We start from the raw sequence: 18726 nt of genomic DNA, 5'->3' as shown, positions 1-18726 counted from the left end.
CCTACAACAACAGCCATCATTCGAGCATTGGTATGCCATCTTTTGAGCTGTTGTATGGTAGGAGGTGTCGGACCCCCATTTGCTGGGGAAAGGTGGGTCAAAGAGTGATGGGCAGCACGGAGATCGTGCTCCAGACGTCAGAACAGATTTAGCAAGTTAGACAGAGGTTATTGACTGCCTAGAGCCGACAGAAGAGTTATGCAGACAGGCGCCGATCCGAGCTTGAATTTCAGGTCGGCGACTTCGTTCTCCTAAAGGTCTCTCCTTGGAAAGGAGTGATTCGATTCAGGAAGAGGGGAAAGTTGGGGCCCCAGTATATTGGGCCATTTCGTGTGATTGCAAGGATAGGCCGGGTAGCCTATCGGTTGGAGTTGCCAGCGGAGTTGGGTCAGATCCACGACACTTTTCATGTGTCGCAATTGAGGAAGTGCATAGCCGATGAGTCGGCAGTGGTTCCATTGGAGGATATTCAGGTGGATGCGAGCCTGAATAATGCCGAGAGACCGGTGGCCATCAGGGATCGGAAGATCAAGGTGCTGAGGAACAAGGAAGTACCTCTGGTGTTGGTTCAGTGGCAACACCGTAAGGGGTCGGAAATGACTTGGGAGCCGGAACGTGAGATGCGGGAGCAGCATCCGGAACTATTTTCAGAGTGAGACTTCGAGGGCGAAGTCTAATCCAAGTGGGGGAGAGTTGTAACAGCCCGGAATCACAGGTATTATTAAATTATGTTTTTGGGGTGATTTAAGAGGGGACTCGGCGAGTTGGAGCCTAGACTCGCCGAGTAGGATCGCAGACTTGGTCGCGGGATCGCGACTGGACTCGACGAGTCCAGATATGGACTCGGCGAGTCGACGCTGTTTAGCGAAAACCCTAACCGTTCAGGTTTGGGTCGTATATAACGCATTATATGTCGTCATTGTTCGTCTTTTAGTCGATTGAGAAGAACCCTAAGCGGTTGTGGGCATCTAGGGCAAGATTGAAGGCCATTGGTGACTTGAAGAAGTTGTGGTGCAAGGAGGAGAAGAGTTTGGCTAAAGGAACTGCAAGGGATTCGAGTTCTGAGGTTTGGGGACGCAGAGGGTGCGTTATTCAGGTAACATTTCGGATCATTTCTGTTATTTTGATGTGTACATGGATCTAGGGTTCATGGAACCCATTTGGTGATTAGATGGATTATTACCTTGTTACCCAATCGACTATAACCCTGTATTAGGACCTTTAGAGGTCCAGAAGGTCCCATGCTTGTGTATTTCGGGACAAAACTTATCTCAGGAAGCAGTTTGATCGACTGCATGGCATGGACTCGCCGAGTCCGATGAACAGACTCGGCGAGTAGCTTGGAGATTGACTGGAACTCGTCGAGCTGTTCTTCAGACTCGGCGAGTAGAGTCGGGGTGGCGCCGCGATTCTTCCACGAGGATCTCGTCGAGTCAAGAAGGATACTCGACGAGTAGATAAGGAATCCCAGAGAGTTGGAGGACGTCTAGACTCGCCGAGTCGCCATGGCACTCGCCGAGTCCGGTCGAGTTGACCGTTGACCGTTGACCGTTGACCGTGGACCAGAGTTGACCTAAGTCTGACTTCTTAGGGATAGTCACACTTAGAAGATATAAGTGTTAATGAGGGATATGTGATGTTATAGGGGGAGTTGTAGCTCGTCGGATTGTGCACGAGTGATTTCAGGAATTGCTAGCTTTCAACATTCACGAGGTGAGTCTTCTCACTATACTGTACCCGGAAGGGTTGACTGTGTGACCGGAAGGTCGGATATGATATGTGATATGTATGCTATATGTGGTAAGTTATTTGTTATATGTGCTATGTATGTTATGGGCCGGAAGGCGAATATATTATGGTCCGGAAGGCAATATGTTATGGGCCGGAAGGCGATATGTTGTGTGATGGACCGGAAGGTCGGCGTGGGTAGGACCGGAAGGTTTACCCAGCAGGGACGGAAGTCCCCTGACACACATGGACCGGAAGGTTAAGGCCTGGAAAGGCGTATGTGCGTAAGTTGTATATTGGGGAACTCACTAAGCATTTATGCTTACAGTTGTTGTGCATGTATTTCAGGTACTAGCGAGGACCGTGGGAAGGCGCCGGCGTGATCGATACACACTGAAGAATGCTTTTATGATCTTGGGATTTTGACTATTTGTATTTGACAGAATACTTAAACTATTTATGCCTTGTTTTGAATGGAAATAAATATATTTTTAAAATGAAAAATTTGTTTGAAAATTTGCGTTGTTACACAAGAAGTCGAGAATCAATTAGGCATGAACATTATGATGCTTCAATCCGATCGAGGTGGTGAGTATCTTAGTTCAGAGTTCCTCGACTATCTTAGGGAATGTGGGATTGTCTCACAATTGACACCTCCCAGGACACCGCATTTGAATGGTGTGGCTGAGAGGCATAATCGAACCTTGTTGGATATGGTTTGTTCCATGATGAGTCGAGCTTCGCTACCAATCTCATTTTGGGGGTATGCCTTAGAGACTGCCGCCCATATCCTTAATCTAGTCCCTACAAAAAAAGTTGCCAAAACTCCTTATGACATATCGACTGGTAAAGTACCCAAACTAGAACACATCAAGATTTGGGGTTGCGAGGCTTTCGTGAGACACGAGACTCACGATAAGCTCGAACCTCGAAGCGAGAGGTGTATTTTCATCAGCTACCCACAACAATCCTTTGGTTACCTCTTCTATAGACCTAGTGAAAATGTGGTCTTTGTAGCTAGGACGGCTGTCTTTCGAGAGAGAGAGAGAGAGAGAGAGAGAGAGAGTTCATAAGCCAAGGAAACAGTGGGAGGCAAGTTGACCTTGAATAAATTCAAGAGTCAAGTGGTGAAGGAACTTCAAACCCTAGCACTCAACTTGAGGAGAAAACTCTTGTTGAGCCAATTGACAAGTCTGTACCTCTGAGGCATTCCACAAGGGTTAGGAATGCACCTGGGCATTACTATGGATTCCATATTACTGCGAAAGGTGATACACTTATCAGTGATGAGAAACTGATAGGTCTGGATGAAACTAATAGTCACGCAGAAGCCATGGCAGGCCCTGAGTCATCCGAGTAGAAAGAGGCAATGGACAGCGAGATACAGTCCATATATGACAATCAAGTTTGGAACTTGGTTGAGAATGTACCTGGTCGTAAGACTGTAGGGTGAAAATGGATCTTCAAGAAGAAGACTGACATGGATGGTAAGGTACACACTTATAAGGCACGATTGGTTGCAAAGGGTTTCTCACAAACTCCAGGAGTTGATTATGATGAGACCTTTTCTCCAGTGGCCAAGATTAAGTCTATTAGGGTTTTGTTAACCATAGCCGCATTTCATGACTATGAAATATGGCAAATGGATGTCAAAACCGCTTTCCTTAATGGAAAGTTGGCTGTGGATGTTTACATGAGACAGCCAGAGGGTTTTGTCAATACAGAGTAACCTAATAGAGTGTGTAAGCTTGAGAAATCCATTTATGGGTTAAAGCAATCACCTCGCAGATGGAATCTTTGCTTTGATGAGAAAGTCAAGGAATTTGGATTTTCTAGGAGTGAAGATGAATCTTGTGTATATGTCAAGGCTAGTGGGAGTATAGTTAGATTTTTTGTGTTATATATGGATGACATACTACTCATAGGAAATGACATCCCAACACCGCAGGAAGTTAAGTCCTAGCTTGGGAAGTGTTTCTCTATGTAGGACCTCGGAGAAGCTGCCTATATTCTAGAGATAAGGATCTTGAGAGACCGGAGTAAAAGACTAATTGGACTTAGTCAGAGTACCTACTTAGATAAGGTGCTGAAGAGATTCAGCATGCATGACTCCAAGAAAGGAGAGTTACCCATCCAGAGTAACGCTAGATTGAGTAAGACACAAAGCCCTAGTATTGAGGCTGAGATAGCTGAAATGAGTCGAAAACCTTATGCTTTGGCTGTAGGATCGATCATGTATGCTATGACGTGTACTCGACCTGATGTAGCCTTTGCCTTAAGCATGGTTAGCAGGTATTAGGGGAACCCTGGCAAGGGACACTGGACTGCGGTAAAGAATATCCTCAAGTACCTACGGAGGACTAAGGACTGGGTTCTTACATCGAAAGAAAATACCATTTCATCAAACATCAAATAGAAGAAGGACTCCTTGTGGTAAAGAGGGTATAATCGGATGAGAATCCAACAGATCCCCTCACGAAGGGACTGACTCGGGTTAAGCATCTCCAGCATGCTCGGAGCATAGGGCTGAAGGATGATATTAGATTTAGTAGTTTTATAACCTCGAAATTTGTAAAGTGTAATTGACATTAGATGATGAATAAAACGTGTTTTATTTATGTGTAAAGTGTTGCTATCTCTTGTCAATCGTTTACTATATTTCTTTTGCATGTTTTGACTTCCAGAATAATTATGTTTGGTATATCATATTATTTGAACCTCCACAGTCGGTCATAAGTCGGAAGTAGGTATGAATCAAGACTGTCATGATTGGTTGCAGAGGTCTAAGGTGTTGGACATGGCTACAACAATCATGAGTGCTCATAAGTTCTGAGCATTGGAATCAACCCATGCTCACTGGAATCACTTCATGGAATTTATCTCGAGTGATCGTGAGACGGTAATATCATATAAGTCTTCAAACCTAGAGATATGATTTGTTACTTATGAGTTGGTTATGCATTGATTGTATGTAAACGCATTGGTAACTCGATGTTATAAAACGTGCTTTTGTGTATAATTCAATTAAGTAGTAGAACAAAGATATGAGTCGAAGTTTATCTGTTCCTTCTTGGATTAGAAGCTCATATCTAGGCCCTCGATGATTTTGTTTTGACCTATGTACCGGGACCGGTCAGAACTAAGTTGATGTGTTCAATTAAGTTCTTTGTCAAACAAATCGAAAATCGGGAAACAAACTGCTGGACAATAAGTAAGACATTGTTCCATGTATTTGTCCGGCTGATATCTAGAACAGAGGATTATATGATCACTTATCTTAAATGGCGTATCATCATCTTCTCAGTTTCGAGAGACCTTGAAAGAGCTACGATTGTCGATCGGTTCCTGAAGTCATACTTGCAGTTACAGTTATTAGACTTATCCAAGTTAGAGACTGTTGGATAAGGTGTCTAAGTCCATAGCTATTTCTGGTATGTACTTGACCCGACCCAGCATGGTCCATTTGGGTTGCATGGCACCATGCAATTGGATAGACTAAATGAGAGAAATAACACTTGTGGTATATTAATGTATTATAAGTTCTAATATATTAATAATATTATTTAATTAGTTTGATTAATAATTAATTTAGAATTAATTAAGTGATCAAAAGATAACTAATTAAATATATGGGTTGATTATGTAAATCATCGATAACTTGTATAGTGGGCTAAGAGGCTCAATGGATTATCAAGTTGGGTTCCACCCATAGGATGCTCCATGGGAGTTACAAACCCATGGGTCATGGAAATGAAGAGTTATGACACATTAGGGTTTAAATGGTGTAACCCTAGATGTGTCACCACTATATAAGGAATATGTTCTCCACTAAAATCGGACACACACAAGAAACAAGAGGGCTAGGCCGATTTTAGAAGTGTGTATTCTCTCTAAAGTCATTCCAAAAGCATTTGGTGTTGTGTGAAGCATTTGAGGCATCACACTTGGGGTGCTAGGCTCACAAGGTTTCAAGGATCATAAGCAACAATAAGGTAAGTTATTCTATCTTTCATTCAAGTTAAAAATTTTTCCCCATGTATGCTAGATAGGAATATAAGCTTGGAATTCAACTTTGCATGATAATTAGACAAACATAGATCCAAGGTTATTAGGGTTGCATGTACACTTAGGAAGCGTTATAATGCTCAAAACCCATCATGTATGGAGGCGGATGAATGTCCTAATCATATTCTGCTCACTTGCCCTTTTGCGAATACTGTTTGGGAATGGGTTTGGAAATGGTGCAACATGCCTCACTTTCCATTTCACATAGTAGCTAATCTGATTGAATATGTATCACAACAGAGTAGTCACACGAAGAACAGGAAGGTCTTGATCAGCATATGCTGTTGTACACTCTGGGAGATTTGGAAGGCTAGGAATGCGAGGCTATTCAAAAAATTTCCAATTACACCCCCAAAGATCGCTGATAACATCCAATCGTTGGTATACATGTGGCTGAAACACAGGAGATCGACAAAGATATGTGAATGGGCTATTTGGTGCTCATGCACTTCTGATTAATTGAATCTCAATGTAATGCAATAGGAGATGATAATAATAATAATGATGTAAACTGAAACTCTACTATCCCTGCTAGTTCCTTGCTAGTTAGGATATCTTTATTTTTTTAGCTTTCCTCTTTACAATTAATATATTTGCCGGTTCCAAAAAAAAAATCAAGGAAATCAATTTTCTCGATTTAAAAAAAAATACCACATTAGATTGTAATTAAAACAAGTAAAAACTTTGCAATAATTTCTCATTAATTATATTGAGGATTTTAAACTAATTTTAAATTACATCGATGTTTAAGTATTAAATTGTTGGTTACTTTTTATTTTTGCTTATTTATTTATTTATTTTGAGACAACAAACTAATTTATACCTTAATACCATCAATGTTTTAAATGAATCTTGAACCTTCAACCTCTCGTAGAAAAGAGGACACACCATACCACTAGGCCAAAGGCCTTTTGGATACTAATTTGGTTTGTGATTTTTGTTTTTGTTTTTAATAAGATCATGTCAGTTTTTTAATTTTTGTTTACCAATTAATTGAGATTTTAATAACTTAAAATGATTAACCTTAACTTAAGATTACTTTTTAGTCCTTATTGTAAATACTTCTCATTAAATTATAACCATAAGATTAGTTATGATCAATGGTCTAAAATTGTTCCTACATTCTCTTTCCAAAAGTGAATGAGGGGCATTTTTGTTAATAATAAAAGTTAAATTGGTATGTAAAAAAGGTTGTTTTCAAGCATATTCTTGAATTCCCCATTTTATGAATACTTTTTGAGGCATAAAAATGCAAATCTCACTTCCAAAGTAAACGAGGTGTATTTTCGTTATAAAATCAAAGTTAAATTGGTATCCAAAGAAAGCTTGTTTTTAACCACATTCTCTTGTGTTTTCTGCATAGCAAGGGCAATGACAGTTTCTTTGTTTCTCACTTGCTGACTAGGAAAAATGTGTATGTGGTTGCTAAGTTTACCAATTTGAACGAGCAGCACTTTATTCAATCAAGTTCCATTCACCAAATTTGCACTCAATTATTTTACATATCAATTAAAACTTGAATATGATTCTTAATCCAATTGGTTAGTTCAAATAGATGATACGGGTCATTATGGTCTTTTACGGGTTCTTATTTCAAGCCTGATACATATCCTGACATTTTCATCATAATATGTGTTCTTCGTGACCTTATTACCTTGACTGATGATGTGATTATGGTGTTTTCAATTTTGGCAGGTTGTCATTTTATAATTGAACAATGTTATTTGTTCTATTTTTAATTTGTGGGTGTAATTTGAGCTAAATAAAAGGGGCCAATAAGAAGATTATAAATAAAGGGTATTATTGTCCTTTTTTGGCATCTACAATATGCCTAAGAATGTTTTTTTTCTTGCATATAACTCTTAAAAAAATGGATGTTTGGTGGAAAAAATAAGAATAATGGGTATTATTGTCTTTTTTGGTTATTGTCAACTATTTTAGGATTTCTCAAGCATGTATAATGTTACGAGAGTACGGTTGACAAGAGCATTAAGGAGTTCCTTAGATGTTGTTCAGATGTAGTGCAATATAAAAGTTTTATGGTTATTTTGGTATTTTCTAAATCTTTTAGGAAATCATATTTTTCAAGATGGGTAGATTTGTCATTGTACATTGCCAATATGGGAACAAATTACATAATGATGATACAAAAGAAAGTAAAAATAAATATTTTTTTATTACACTGATCCATCATCCATTGGACGGATATAACACTAGTTTTGAACTGTTGTTAACTTTAATTAATTCATACACTACATCTTTGGAAAAGGTTTCATGATTTTCAATTTATGTTTTATAAATAAGATTATTTTTAAAATTTCCAATTGTTTTTAAAAATAGCATTTTGATAATTTTTGGTTTATTGGACATTTCAAATTAGATTTTATATTTAATATTATTTTTAAATTAAAAAATTAAACATAGTAAACTAAAATTAAAAAAATTATACCGAACTAATAAAAAAAACCCCGCGCCATTGGCGTGGATACTAAAAGATATTTTTATAAAAAGTTATAAAAAATGTATGGATTTATAAGTATACCTTTATCTTTCAAAACATTTCCCATATTTAGTCCCTCATGTTTCCTTCGTATCATTAGCAAAATATATAATCTTGTTAGCATTTTAAAGCAAATAATATATTATTTATTCAATGTAAGGACTAGAATGGAATCAGTAAGAATAGAAGCAAAAGTTTAACCCAAAAAAAGCACCACATAATCACAATCGATAATGTATTGGAAAATGTCAAACAGGAAATCATGGATTTCTTTATAAGAAACTAAATCAAGTTAAAAATTCAAACCATAAAAGATGTAGAAACACAAAAAAGCCATAAATGATTACGCTCACCTAAGTTGCTCATAAACCTGAAGCAGGTTGCGAACGACCATGAAGAACTATCCGAAGATCATTTATTTGTTCAAGTGAAGATGATCTGCCTTGACCTCTATTGCCACCACTACGCCTGTTTGTAATCATATCATCAAATGCATATACAAAGATGCTATTGTAAGGGTTACTATGTAACCTTTGATTGTAGAAATAAATATTCTATCAACCATTAAAGCTTATTACTAACATGAAACTTGTTCATCTCGTTCCAATAAAAATTTAGCAACATAATGGTATGAACTATAAGTTAATAAAATGTCCCGTATGATGGGTTTTGAGCATAACAAACAAAAATCCTATGTATGCATGCAACCCTAATTCTCGATCTATGTTTTCTTTAATTGATCATATATCTTTGAACATCAAATAAGAAACCCTAGGCATCTAGTATATTTTGAAATTACTATCTAGGTTTAGGAAAACATACCTTGATTGTTACTGACAAATAACAAAATCCTTGTGTTGTTGAAGCCTTGATAGCAAGCACCACAAGTGTTATGTCTCTAATGGTTCACACCAAACACTAGCAAGATGATGAGAGAGGAGAAAGGAGAAAGGAGAAAGGAATTTCGGAATTCTCTTAGGCAAGGGACATTCGAAATTATAAGGGGTTAAGGCCCTTTGTATAGTTGAGGTAGCTTAGAGCAAAGCTAGGGTTTATGGAGGAAACCCTAATCCCTTTGCGTTGGGAACAAGCAGCCCACGAGCCTCCATCCAAGAGCCCTTGGACGAAAATTCTAGACCCTTCCTTGAAGTTTTCTTCCAACGTCTTCTAATGAGGTTTTAGAGCCTCTTTCTTTAACTATCAATAAATTGCCAAACAATCCCTGTACTTTTAATTAATTCAATTAATCCCAAAATTAATTCCTGATTAATTATTAATTAAATAATACTACTTCTAATTAGTATATCATTCTCATAATATATTAACAAATCATTTATTTCAATTTATTAATCAAATATTAAATCAACCTCTCTCTCCAAAAGTCATCATGTCTGGTTGCTAGTTTTGAAGGCAACCAAAAAGGATTGTGCTACCATCATTTCAAGTTTATACCAATTATAATTATAGGTTTAGACACTTAATCCAACACCTTATTGTAAAGGGTTAAAATCTGGAATAATCTATGGAAAATAAATATTGATTCTACATGAGTTTTTCTGTAATGCCATAAATTTAAATGGAGGAGCTAGTAAATATAGCTTCCTACTTATCACTAAAGTAGAGGTTATTTCTATTTATTTGTTTTGGATTTTAAATCATCGATCACCTGGATGAAGTCCAGATTCATATTCATATGAACACCATTGTTATCTAAAATTTTTACAGAGCATAAGGGTGGAAATCGACTGACTATCAAATTCAGTTGTAGCAGTTAGGTTCCTCAAATATTCAATTAATAGTAAGAAACGAAAAAAATACAAACATTTATGTTCAAAACATCAAAATTTTGAGTTAACTTGTTTCTCTTCCCCGTCTCTTCAAAAAAACAATCATTGAAACTTTCATTGTCATTTATCAAACGTACATACCTTAGGATCAAATCGACTTCAACGATCCTTCAACCGAAACAGATCAAAATGGTGTCTTCAGAGCTTCAAAAGCGTACGTACATATGATCAAAATCCTTGAAGTTGGACTCTTAGATGAAACAGGTTTGGGAGTCAATTTGGGTGTGATGAAGGAGATTTCCGATTGCATTGGTGAGGGTTACGCCAATCGGTAAGGTTTGCAAAATCAAAAATTGTCGTCGATTGCATCATCCTCAAATGTGCAAACTCGCGAGTTTTGGGGGAGGAGATCGATGGATACCTTATAGTAAAAAAAATGTAAAGGCGGTCTGATTGGAGTAGAAGGCGGTAGGGAGTAAACATACCAAACTGTAGAAAATATTGTGGCTAAATTACGAAGACCACAAGCTTTTGTAAAAAGGGACTAAAAGTGTAAGAATCAAAAAGTTTCGTGGCAAATATCTAAAACACATAAGCTTTATTGTTCCCTAATCTTTTGAGAATTAATGTATACATATTAACTGAATCGTTAATTATCAAAACTAAATAATAAAAAAATTAATATATTAGAAAAATCAAATTAATATTCAAACAATTTTTATAACAGATAAAATATACTGTATTCCGTTTTTCTTGTTGAAGTTGTAAAGATACAGCCAAGCGAATCTTCGGTTCATATAATTCTACAATTCATATATGGTATGAAGTAGTCGACGTCGATTAAAGAACCTGGATTGGCAACGGCGTATCACTCCCTTTGTGGCCGCCGTAAAAAACACAGACGGAAGGCGATTAACTTCTACGAGCAAATCATGCTTCAAGCAACAGTGAGGTCATTCCAAACAATGAAATCTCTGAATCATCTCTATAAGGTATGCAATGGTACAAATACTTCACGTAGTTATTGCATCGATAGTTCCTTCAAAGCCCTTCCTTTTGTTAAAAGATTTAGCACGCTCAATTCTGATACCATCGCTGAGATCCTTGATCTCCAAAACCCTAATCAGTTTAGTGAATGTAGCCAAAACCCTAATGGATTTTGTAGAGAAGCTTCCATGGGTTTTCAGAGAAATTTAAGTGGGGCTTATGGGCAGAGCTATCACATGGGTGATCATGGTTTCCATCGTCACAGTCAATATAACGTCAATGGGTCATATAATCAGTAGACTAGTGTAGCGAATTTTCAAATCACAAAGAGGTGTTATAGTGGCATGGTAAATTCTCTAGTGTCATGTTACTCTAAACCTAATGAGAAGTCGGATAAAGCTGGTGAGCAAAAGGGATTACTTGAGGAGCTTAATGCTATATGCGAGGACCAGAAATTAACGGAAGTTGTGGAGTTTTTGGGTTTACCTGAGCTGAACAAAGTATCAGTTGAAATGCTTGGGTATTTATTCTTGATGAAAGCATGTGGAGAATCTCAGGCTCTTAAAGAAGCTAAACTTGTCCATAACCACCTCACAAGGTCAGGACATCATCTTGATGTTCACATTTGCAACAAAATCTTGGAAATGTATTCGAAATGTGCTTCCATGGAAGACGCATACAATTTCTTTGATAAAATGCCCCAAAGAAATCTTGCTTCTTGGCACACCATGATAACAGGGTTTGCTAAAAACGGCCATGGAGAAGACGCAATCAAAATGTTCACCGAATTCAAAAAGGTCGGATTAAAACCCAATAATCAGATATTTCATGGTGTCTTTGCTGCATGTAATATCGTAGGAGACATGAAACAAGGGTTATGGCATTTCAAGTCAATGATGAAGACATACAATCTTGTCCCATCCATGGATGATTATGTCCGTGTAGTTGATATGCTCAGGAGCTCAGGGTACTTGAATGAAGCATTGGAATTAATAGAAAAGATGCCGATGAAGCCAAGTGCAGAAATTTTGGAAATTATGATGAATCAATCTAGGGTTCATGGTGATTTAGAACTCGGAGACCATTGTGCTGAGATTCTTAACCTTCGGGACCCTTCTCGTTTAGATGAACAATCAAAATCTGGCTTGATACCAATTAAGTCTTCAGATATTGCAAAAGAAAACGAAAAAAAGATGTCTTCAGAGTTAATGAACAGAGTCAAGACTTTTCAGTTTAGGAGCGGGGATACTTCTCATCCTGATCAAGAGAGGTTATGCAGTCAACTTAGGTATCTAAAACAAGCCATGATAGAGGCCGGGTATGTTGCTCAGACTAGATATGTACTCCATGATATGGACCATGAAAATAGAGAAGAAGCTCTTTTATTACATAGTGAAAGACTTCCTTTATCTCAAGCTCTTTTGACTACTCCACCCCGTGCAGCAATACGAATACTGAAAAATGATCGTATTTGTGCTGATTGCCATGAGGCAATGAAGATTATTTCGAGGCTGGTTGGGAGACTAATTATTGTACGTGATAAAAAGAGGTTTCATCAATTTGAAAATGGAGTTTGTTCTTGTAGAGATTATTGGTGATAGTTTGGAATTTATTTTTGCTAATCTTATTTATTTACAGTATCCTATTTATGATTAAGTTATTTATATGTCTGAAAACAAAAAGCTTATCTGATGTTATGGATTATCTTGTCTTTTTCTTGATTACATATTGGACATCATTCTACTAAGTTATTTATTCGTTCCTTTCTATGGCAATGTTCTACGCTGATTTTCTTATTAAGTCATTGTAATATGAAAATTCCACACAATTATAATGTTGTACTTTCGAGGGTTTTTTTTTTCTTTATTTTTTTTTATTGGGGCATTAAATTTTTTAAAATCTACCCAATTATTATAATTGAGTGGTGGAAATTGCTTGTACTTGGATGGCATTGATAATTTGCTATTATTGAGGGGTGGACCTATATTTTTCAACTTACAATGCTCTAACTTAGAAAACAGATAGAAGTATGCTGATTTATTCCATCCATTAAATAGATATTTTGTAATAACAAGAATAACAATTTGGGCGAGAGCTTGATTTGCTTTCATGGAATATGCTCAACTCAACAATTATGCAGGCCCAAGGGTATGCCATTTATATACCTTACTTTTTCATCTTTTAAGATTGTATATCAATTAATGCTTCGTAATTATAGAGAAGTAGATGAAACGGTGAACTTCCCTTGTATTTATGGAGTATTTTGTTTATACTTCTTTTTAGTAACTGTTCTTATTAAATATTACAAACATCAAATCAAAAAATGACATTCGACTGTGTTACTATGCTGTTTAATTTCAATAATTTTATATTAGATTACATTTTTGTGCTTATGCTATAGTGATTTTGATTGAACCTTTATGGTGGTAATTTAATATATATTCATTTCATCATTGTGTTTGGTTTTTCAACGATTCTTCCATGGATTTTGGTATGGAATTGCCAACAATTTGAGGAGATATCTGAATATTGAGAGGTTTTGCGTTGGAAATGTTGGAAAGTATGAAAATTTGCATTTGTCCTAGTCTTAGTGTGTGGTAATAGTAAATTCGTTTGGGATGGTGATATCAGAAAATAATTTTGTTTATACAACTTTTTTCTTTAATTCAAGTTTGGTCTTTTTTGGAACTAATTCATGATTCTCGAGTTGATCTTTGTGGTTTATGATAATTGATGTCTAAATGATTCATTTAGACACACACACACACACACACACATATATATATATATATATATATATATATATATATATATATATATATATATATATATATATATATATATATATATATATATATATATATATATAGAGAGAGAGAGAGAGTTAAGTTCAAATAAGAACATTAAATAAAGGGAGAACGTGAAAACACCATTTGTATGCTATTATGCTTCTTTTAATTTAATATGTATAGTATTATAGTAATTATAATATAATATATATTCAATTTTATATTGCTATTCTATTATAATATATATATATATATATATATATATATATATATATATATATATATATATATATATATATATATATATATATATATATATATAGTAATTTAGTAAATTCTAATGTGAATGTTAAATATGTGATTATTCATATATTCGTTGATGAATAATGTCATAAAGTTGTACATACAAAATTTTAATGTGAATATTAATGTGTGATTATTCATATATTTGTTGATGAATAATGTCATAATGTTGTATATATAAAATTCATAGCAGAATAATAACATAAAATAGTGTTCTTACGTTCTCACTTTATTTAGTGTTCTCATTTGAACTTAACCCTATATATATATATATATATATATATATATATATATATATATATATATATATAGTTAGGTTCATTTAAGAACATTCTAATTTTGTGAGACCGTGAGACCAAATCTAAAAATAATATTAAAATGCAAAATAAATGGAAAAATTCAAAAAATATTTTTTTAAATATTATTTTCGAACTTGAATTAACTAAAAAAAATAAAAAAAATCCCGTTTTTTTTTTGAAAAATACGTGAAATATTCTAATAGAATATTACATTGTACATATTCTAAAAAATAATTTTAAAATTCAAAATAAATGAAAAAATCTAAAAATTCTTTTTTTAAATATTATTTTCGGAACTTGAATTAACTAAAAAAAAATAAAAAAAGTCCCGTTTTTTTTTGAAAAATATGTGAAATATTCTAATAGAATATTACAATGTACATATTCTAAAAAATAATTTTAAAATGCAAAATAAATGGAAAAATCCAAAAATTATTTTTTTAAATATTATTTTCGGAACTTGAATTAACTAAAAAAAATTAAAAAAAATGCGTCTTACGGTCTCAGTAAATATAAGTTGTCTCAAATGAACCTAACCCTATATATATATATATATATATATATATATATATATATATATATATATATATATATATATATATATATATATATACTAGTAGTGCGTACAATGTGGCGGTGGAGAATAATATTTTCAGTGTTCTTTTCAGTGTGTTCATTTGTATCAAAGATTATGTTATTTTCGATACGTTGTCATCACGGGTGAACCTATTGGACACAAAGGGGTTTTTGATCATCCTAGAATTTGAACACAAGACCTCCGGAAATTTCACCCTGTTTGGGGTGTGCTCTAACCAAATCGGCAGAAAGTACCATTTCATCAGACATAGGGTAGATGAAGGTCACCTAGTAGCTAAGAGGGTACCATCTACAAAGAATCCTGCAGATCCACTCACAAAGGGTCTGAGTAGGGTTAAACATGTTTAGCATGCTAGGAGCATTGGTCTGAGAGATGATATTAGTTTTAGTAGTTAGATAGTTAGTTTAAAACTTGCAACAAAGTAAATGTAATTGACTTTTGGTGATTAAATAATAGAGAATTATTTATGAGTTTGTTTACTACCTTTTGTCAATTGTTTATTCTTGTGTTTCATATTTTCCTGTTTTACTTCCTGAATAATTCGAATATTCAAAAGTCCACATTTGATCATGTTTGTAGAAGTATGTAGTGAATTAAGACTGTTATGAATTGATTTAGCAATAGTGTTGCTACAATATTCATGAGTACTTACAAATGGAGATTTAAGTATTATCTTAACCCACTCTTAGAAAATTACTTCATGGAATTTTATCACCAGTAATTATGAGACGATAATATCTTATAATCTTAAAACGGAGATATATGAGTTGTGGTTTACGAGTCAGCTGTGCATCGATGATACGTAAACACATCAGTAACTTGATGTTATAAAACATTTTTTATGCATAATTTGATGACTAAATGTTACAAGAATATAAGTCAAAGTTTATTTGTTTCCTTTTCCCTAACGGGAAAAGCGATATCTTTGGGCCCCTCGGTGATTTGGTGGTGACTTATAGTGTCGGGATAGGCCAGGACTAAATTGATGTGTTTGATTAGAAGTTCTATGTCATTACAAATCAGAAATCAGGAGACAAAGTATTGGATAATGTGATTGATTCTATTCCATGTCTCATGTTTGAATGATATCTTGCAGAATGGAGGATTATATGATCACTTATCATATGACACGTAACTGATTGGGTCAGAATTCGACAATGGATTTTGGAAGCTACAATTTGTTGATCAGTTTAGAAGTTATACTGGCAATTATAGTTACAGACTTATCCAAGTGGGAGACTGTTGGGTTAGGTGTCTAAGCCCATAACTATAATTGGTATAAACCTGAATTGATATTAGCACAATCCTTTTGGGTTGCCCTCAAACCTAGCAAATGGACATGATGATTTTCGGAGAGAGGTTGATTTATTATTTGATTAATAAATTGAAATAAATAATTTATTCATATATTATTAGAATAATATATTAATTAGAAATAGTAATATTTAACTAATAATTAATCAGAAATTAAATGGAATTAATTTTGGGATTAATATAATTAATTAAAAGTGAAAGGACTAAAGTGAAATTGTTCAATAGTTGAGCAAAAGGCTCCAAAAACTTCTACACATAGGTGGACCGTTTCTAGATGCATTTTAGGGTTTCTGGAATTATCCTTAGAGGATAATTAGGAAGCTAGATAATTACCAATTCAAGATAATATTATTATATTGACTTTGGGCCGATCTAGGGTTTCCTACTTGCACTATATAAAGGCCCTCTAGCCTTCATATTTTGGCCATCTTTTCTTCCTCTAGGGTTGGCCGAAATTATTCTCTCCTTCCCCTTCTCTCCTTAATATCCTTCTTTCTAGCTTGGGTGTGAACCATTAGAGGCACGACGCTTGTGGTGCTTGCTTCCAAAGCTTCAACAAAACAAGGATCATTGTTATTTACTATAATAACAATAAGGTATGTAATCCTAAACCCTTTTATGTGAATTTTGAAAATTACCTAAGGTTTCTTGGGTTCTTATTTTGATGTTCATAGTTATAGGTTCAATTGTGAAAAATAGATCTTTTTTTAGGTTGCGTTCACACTTAAGAATTTTAAGTTTGTTTTGTTATGCCTAAAACCCATCAAAAAAATACATCAATTTAGTGGTTTTGTAGTGGTATGGTTGGAGTTGTTGTTACCCCCGTAGTCTAACACTATAAGAAATAGGATAAAACCGACCATCATACGAGGTCACCTGCTCTATACCCTTCCATTTCGTCGTCGCTCCACACCACTAATGCTTCATCGTCAATCCATACCACCTCCGCTACATCGTCCCACTAAGTCTCCGTCGCTACACCATCAATCCACACAGGTTTCCGCTACACATCTAATTATAATTGTGGGAAAACGCTACTTTCAATTCAATTTACTTTCTATATAAACCAAAATGAGGCTTCTAGGAACCCTAAGTAAGGTTCCCAAAATGGTCCCTTCTATGGAGATTCTAGAATGCCTCTTTGTTCAACTTTTGAACCATTGCATTCTATCCCTTAAATTATAATAATCTAATAATATATTAATAAATCTTTTAAATCTCTCTTAATATCAATCCAAGCTATTTCTCGGCTATGAGGGCAACCCAAAATGGAATTTACTATTATCCACTTAATATACCAATTTAATAAGACCTTAGACATTCTAATCCAACAGTTTCCCACTTGGATAAGTCATCAACTACAATTTCAAGTATAACTCTCTGAATAACTAGTAAACAGTGCATTCCAATCCACTACCAAACTCTGATTAAGTCAAATGTCAGCCCTTAGATAAGTGATTATCTATTCCTTCATTCTAGAAGACATATTTTGGTGAGACACGGATAAAAATCAATCTCATAGTCCAAGATTATGTTTCTCAATTTTCTATTTATGATGACTGAATTCGGACTACTTAATTGAACACCTCAATTAGTGTTGGCTTGGGGGAACACTTTAGATGTCGACTAGAAATCATCGAGAGGTCCAAAGACATTGATTTCCTTGAAAAGGTAAAAGCAACGAATAAACTTTGACTATATAATCATACCTTTTAGTTGTAACGTCCCATTTTCACAACCAAAAATTTTCATTTTTACTAAGGTAAAGGTCAACACTATAAAATTCGTATTAAGAAAACCATTTGTTCCAAATTATATTTGCTGATAAATCAGAGTAATATAATAACACATAATCTTCATTAATGTTGATGAATATGTACAATCACACCTTCGACTTCCCTCGATAACCAAAGATACCTGAAAAACAATAATAGCTAGGTAAGCACGAAGCTCATTTAGTTTCCCCAAAGTACCGCACACAACAGAACATATACAAGCATGCATATTAGGCCCACAATCATCGAACTGGATTACCTAAAGTATGTTCGCCTGCCACTTCAATCCAACCACTTTTCCCAAGCCTTCGTGCCTACGGCTTTCAACCAACCGGTGTATGGTCTCTTGGCCTACAACACACAACAGGACCGCCTCAATCTCATCCACCACCATATGTCGACATATAAAAACTCAAGGATCAAGTAGGCACATAATACATGTAATTATAAATCATACAACTCACTACCAACTACTAGACCCATCACAAGATACTGCTTCGCTACCGACTAATCTCCATGGAATTTATAGCCATAAGTAACTAGAGGTGAGATAGCCACCCGAACAAATGATCCTACTCTAG

The 18726-nt window shown here is 35.0% G+C and overlaps 1 protein-coding gene and 1 long non-coding RNA gene across 2 annotated transcripts; both read left to right on the top strand.

The window, feature by feature from the left end:
* Positions 1-10823: 10823 nt before the first annotated feature.
* LOC111913146 (pentatricopeptide repeat-containing protein At2g25580) lies at positions 10824-12784 on the top strand. Its single transcript, XM_023908875.3, has one exon. It carries the CDS (start codon positions 11412-11414, stop codon positions 12663-12665), a length of 1254 nt encoding a protein of 417 aa, XP_023764643.1. The 5' UTR covers positions 10824-11411; the 3' UTR covers positions 12666-12784.
* A 168-nt stretch (positions 12785-12952) lies between these two features.
* Positions 12953-15535, top strand: LOC128128379 (uncharacterized). The gene is made up of 2 exons (XR_008226222.1): positions 12953-13215; positions 15127-15535. It is a non-coding gene; the product is annotated as an uncharacterized LOC128128379 (long non-coding RNA).
* The last annotated feature ends 3191 nt before the right edge of the window (positions 15536-18726 follow it).

The sequence above is a fragment of the Lactuca sativa genome, chromosome 9, assembly GCF_002870075.4.
Source record: "Lactuca sativa cultivar Salinas chromosome 9, Lsat_Salinas_v11, whole genome shotgun sequence".
Lineage (NCBI taxonomy): Eukaryota > Viridiplantae > Streptophyta > Magnoliopsida > Asterales > Asteraceae > Lactuca > Lactuca sativa.
The sequence above is the reverse complement of the archived record's forward strand: the minus strand, read 5'-3'. Positions and strand labels throughout refer to the sequence as shown.

Bases quoted from the DNA above. Each gene is read 5' to 3' on its own strand.
- LOC111913146 (XM_023908875.3), top strand. From the start codon at position 11,412: ATGGTAAATTCTCTAGTGTCATGTTACTCTAAACCTAATGAGAAGTCG.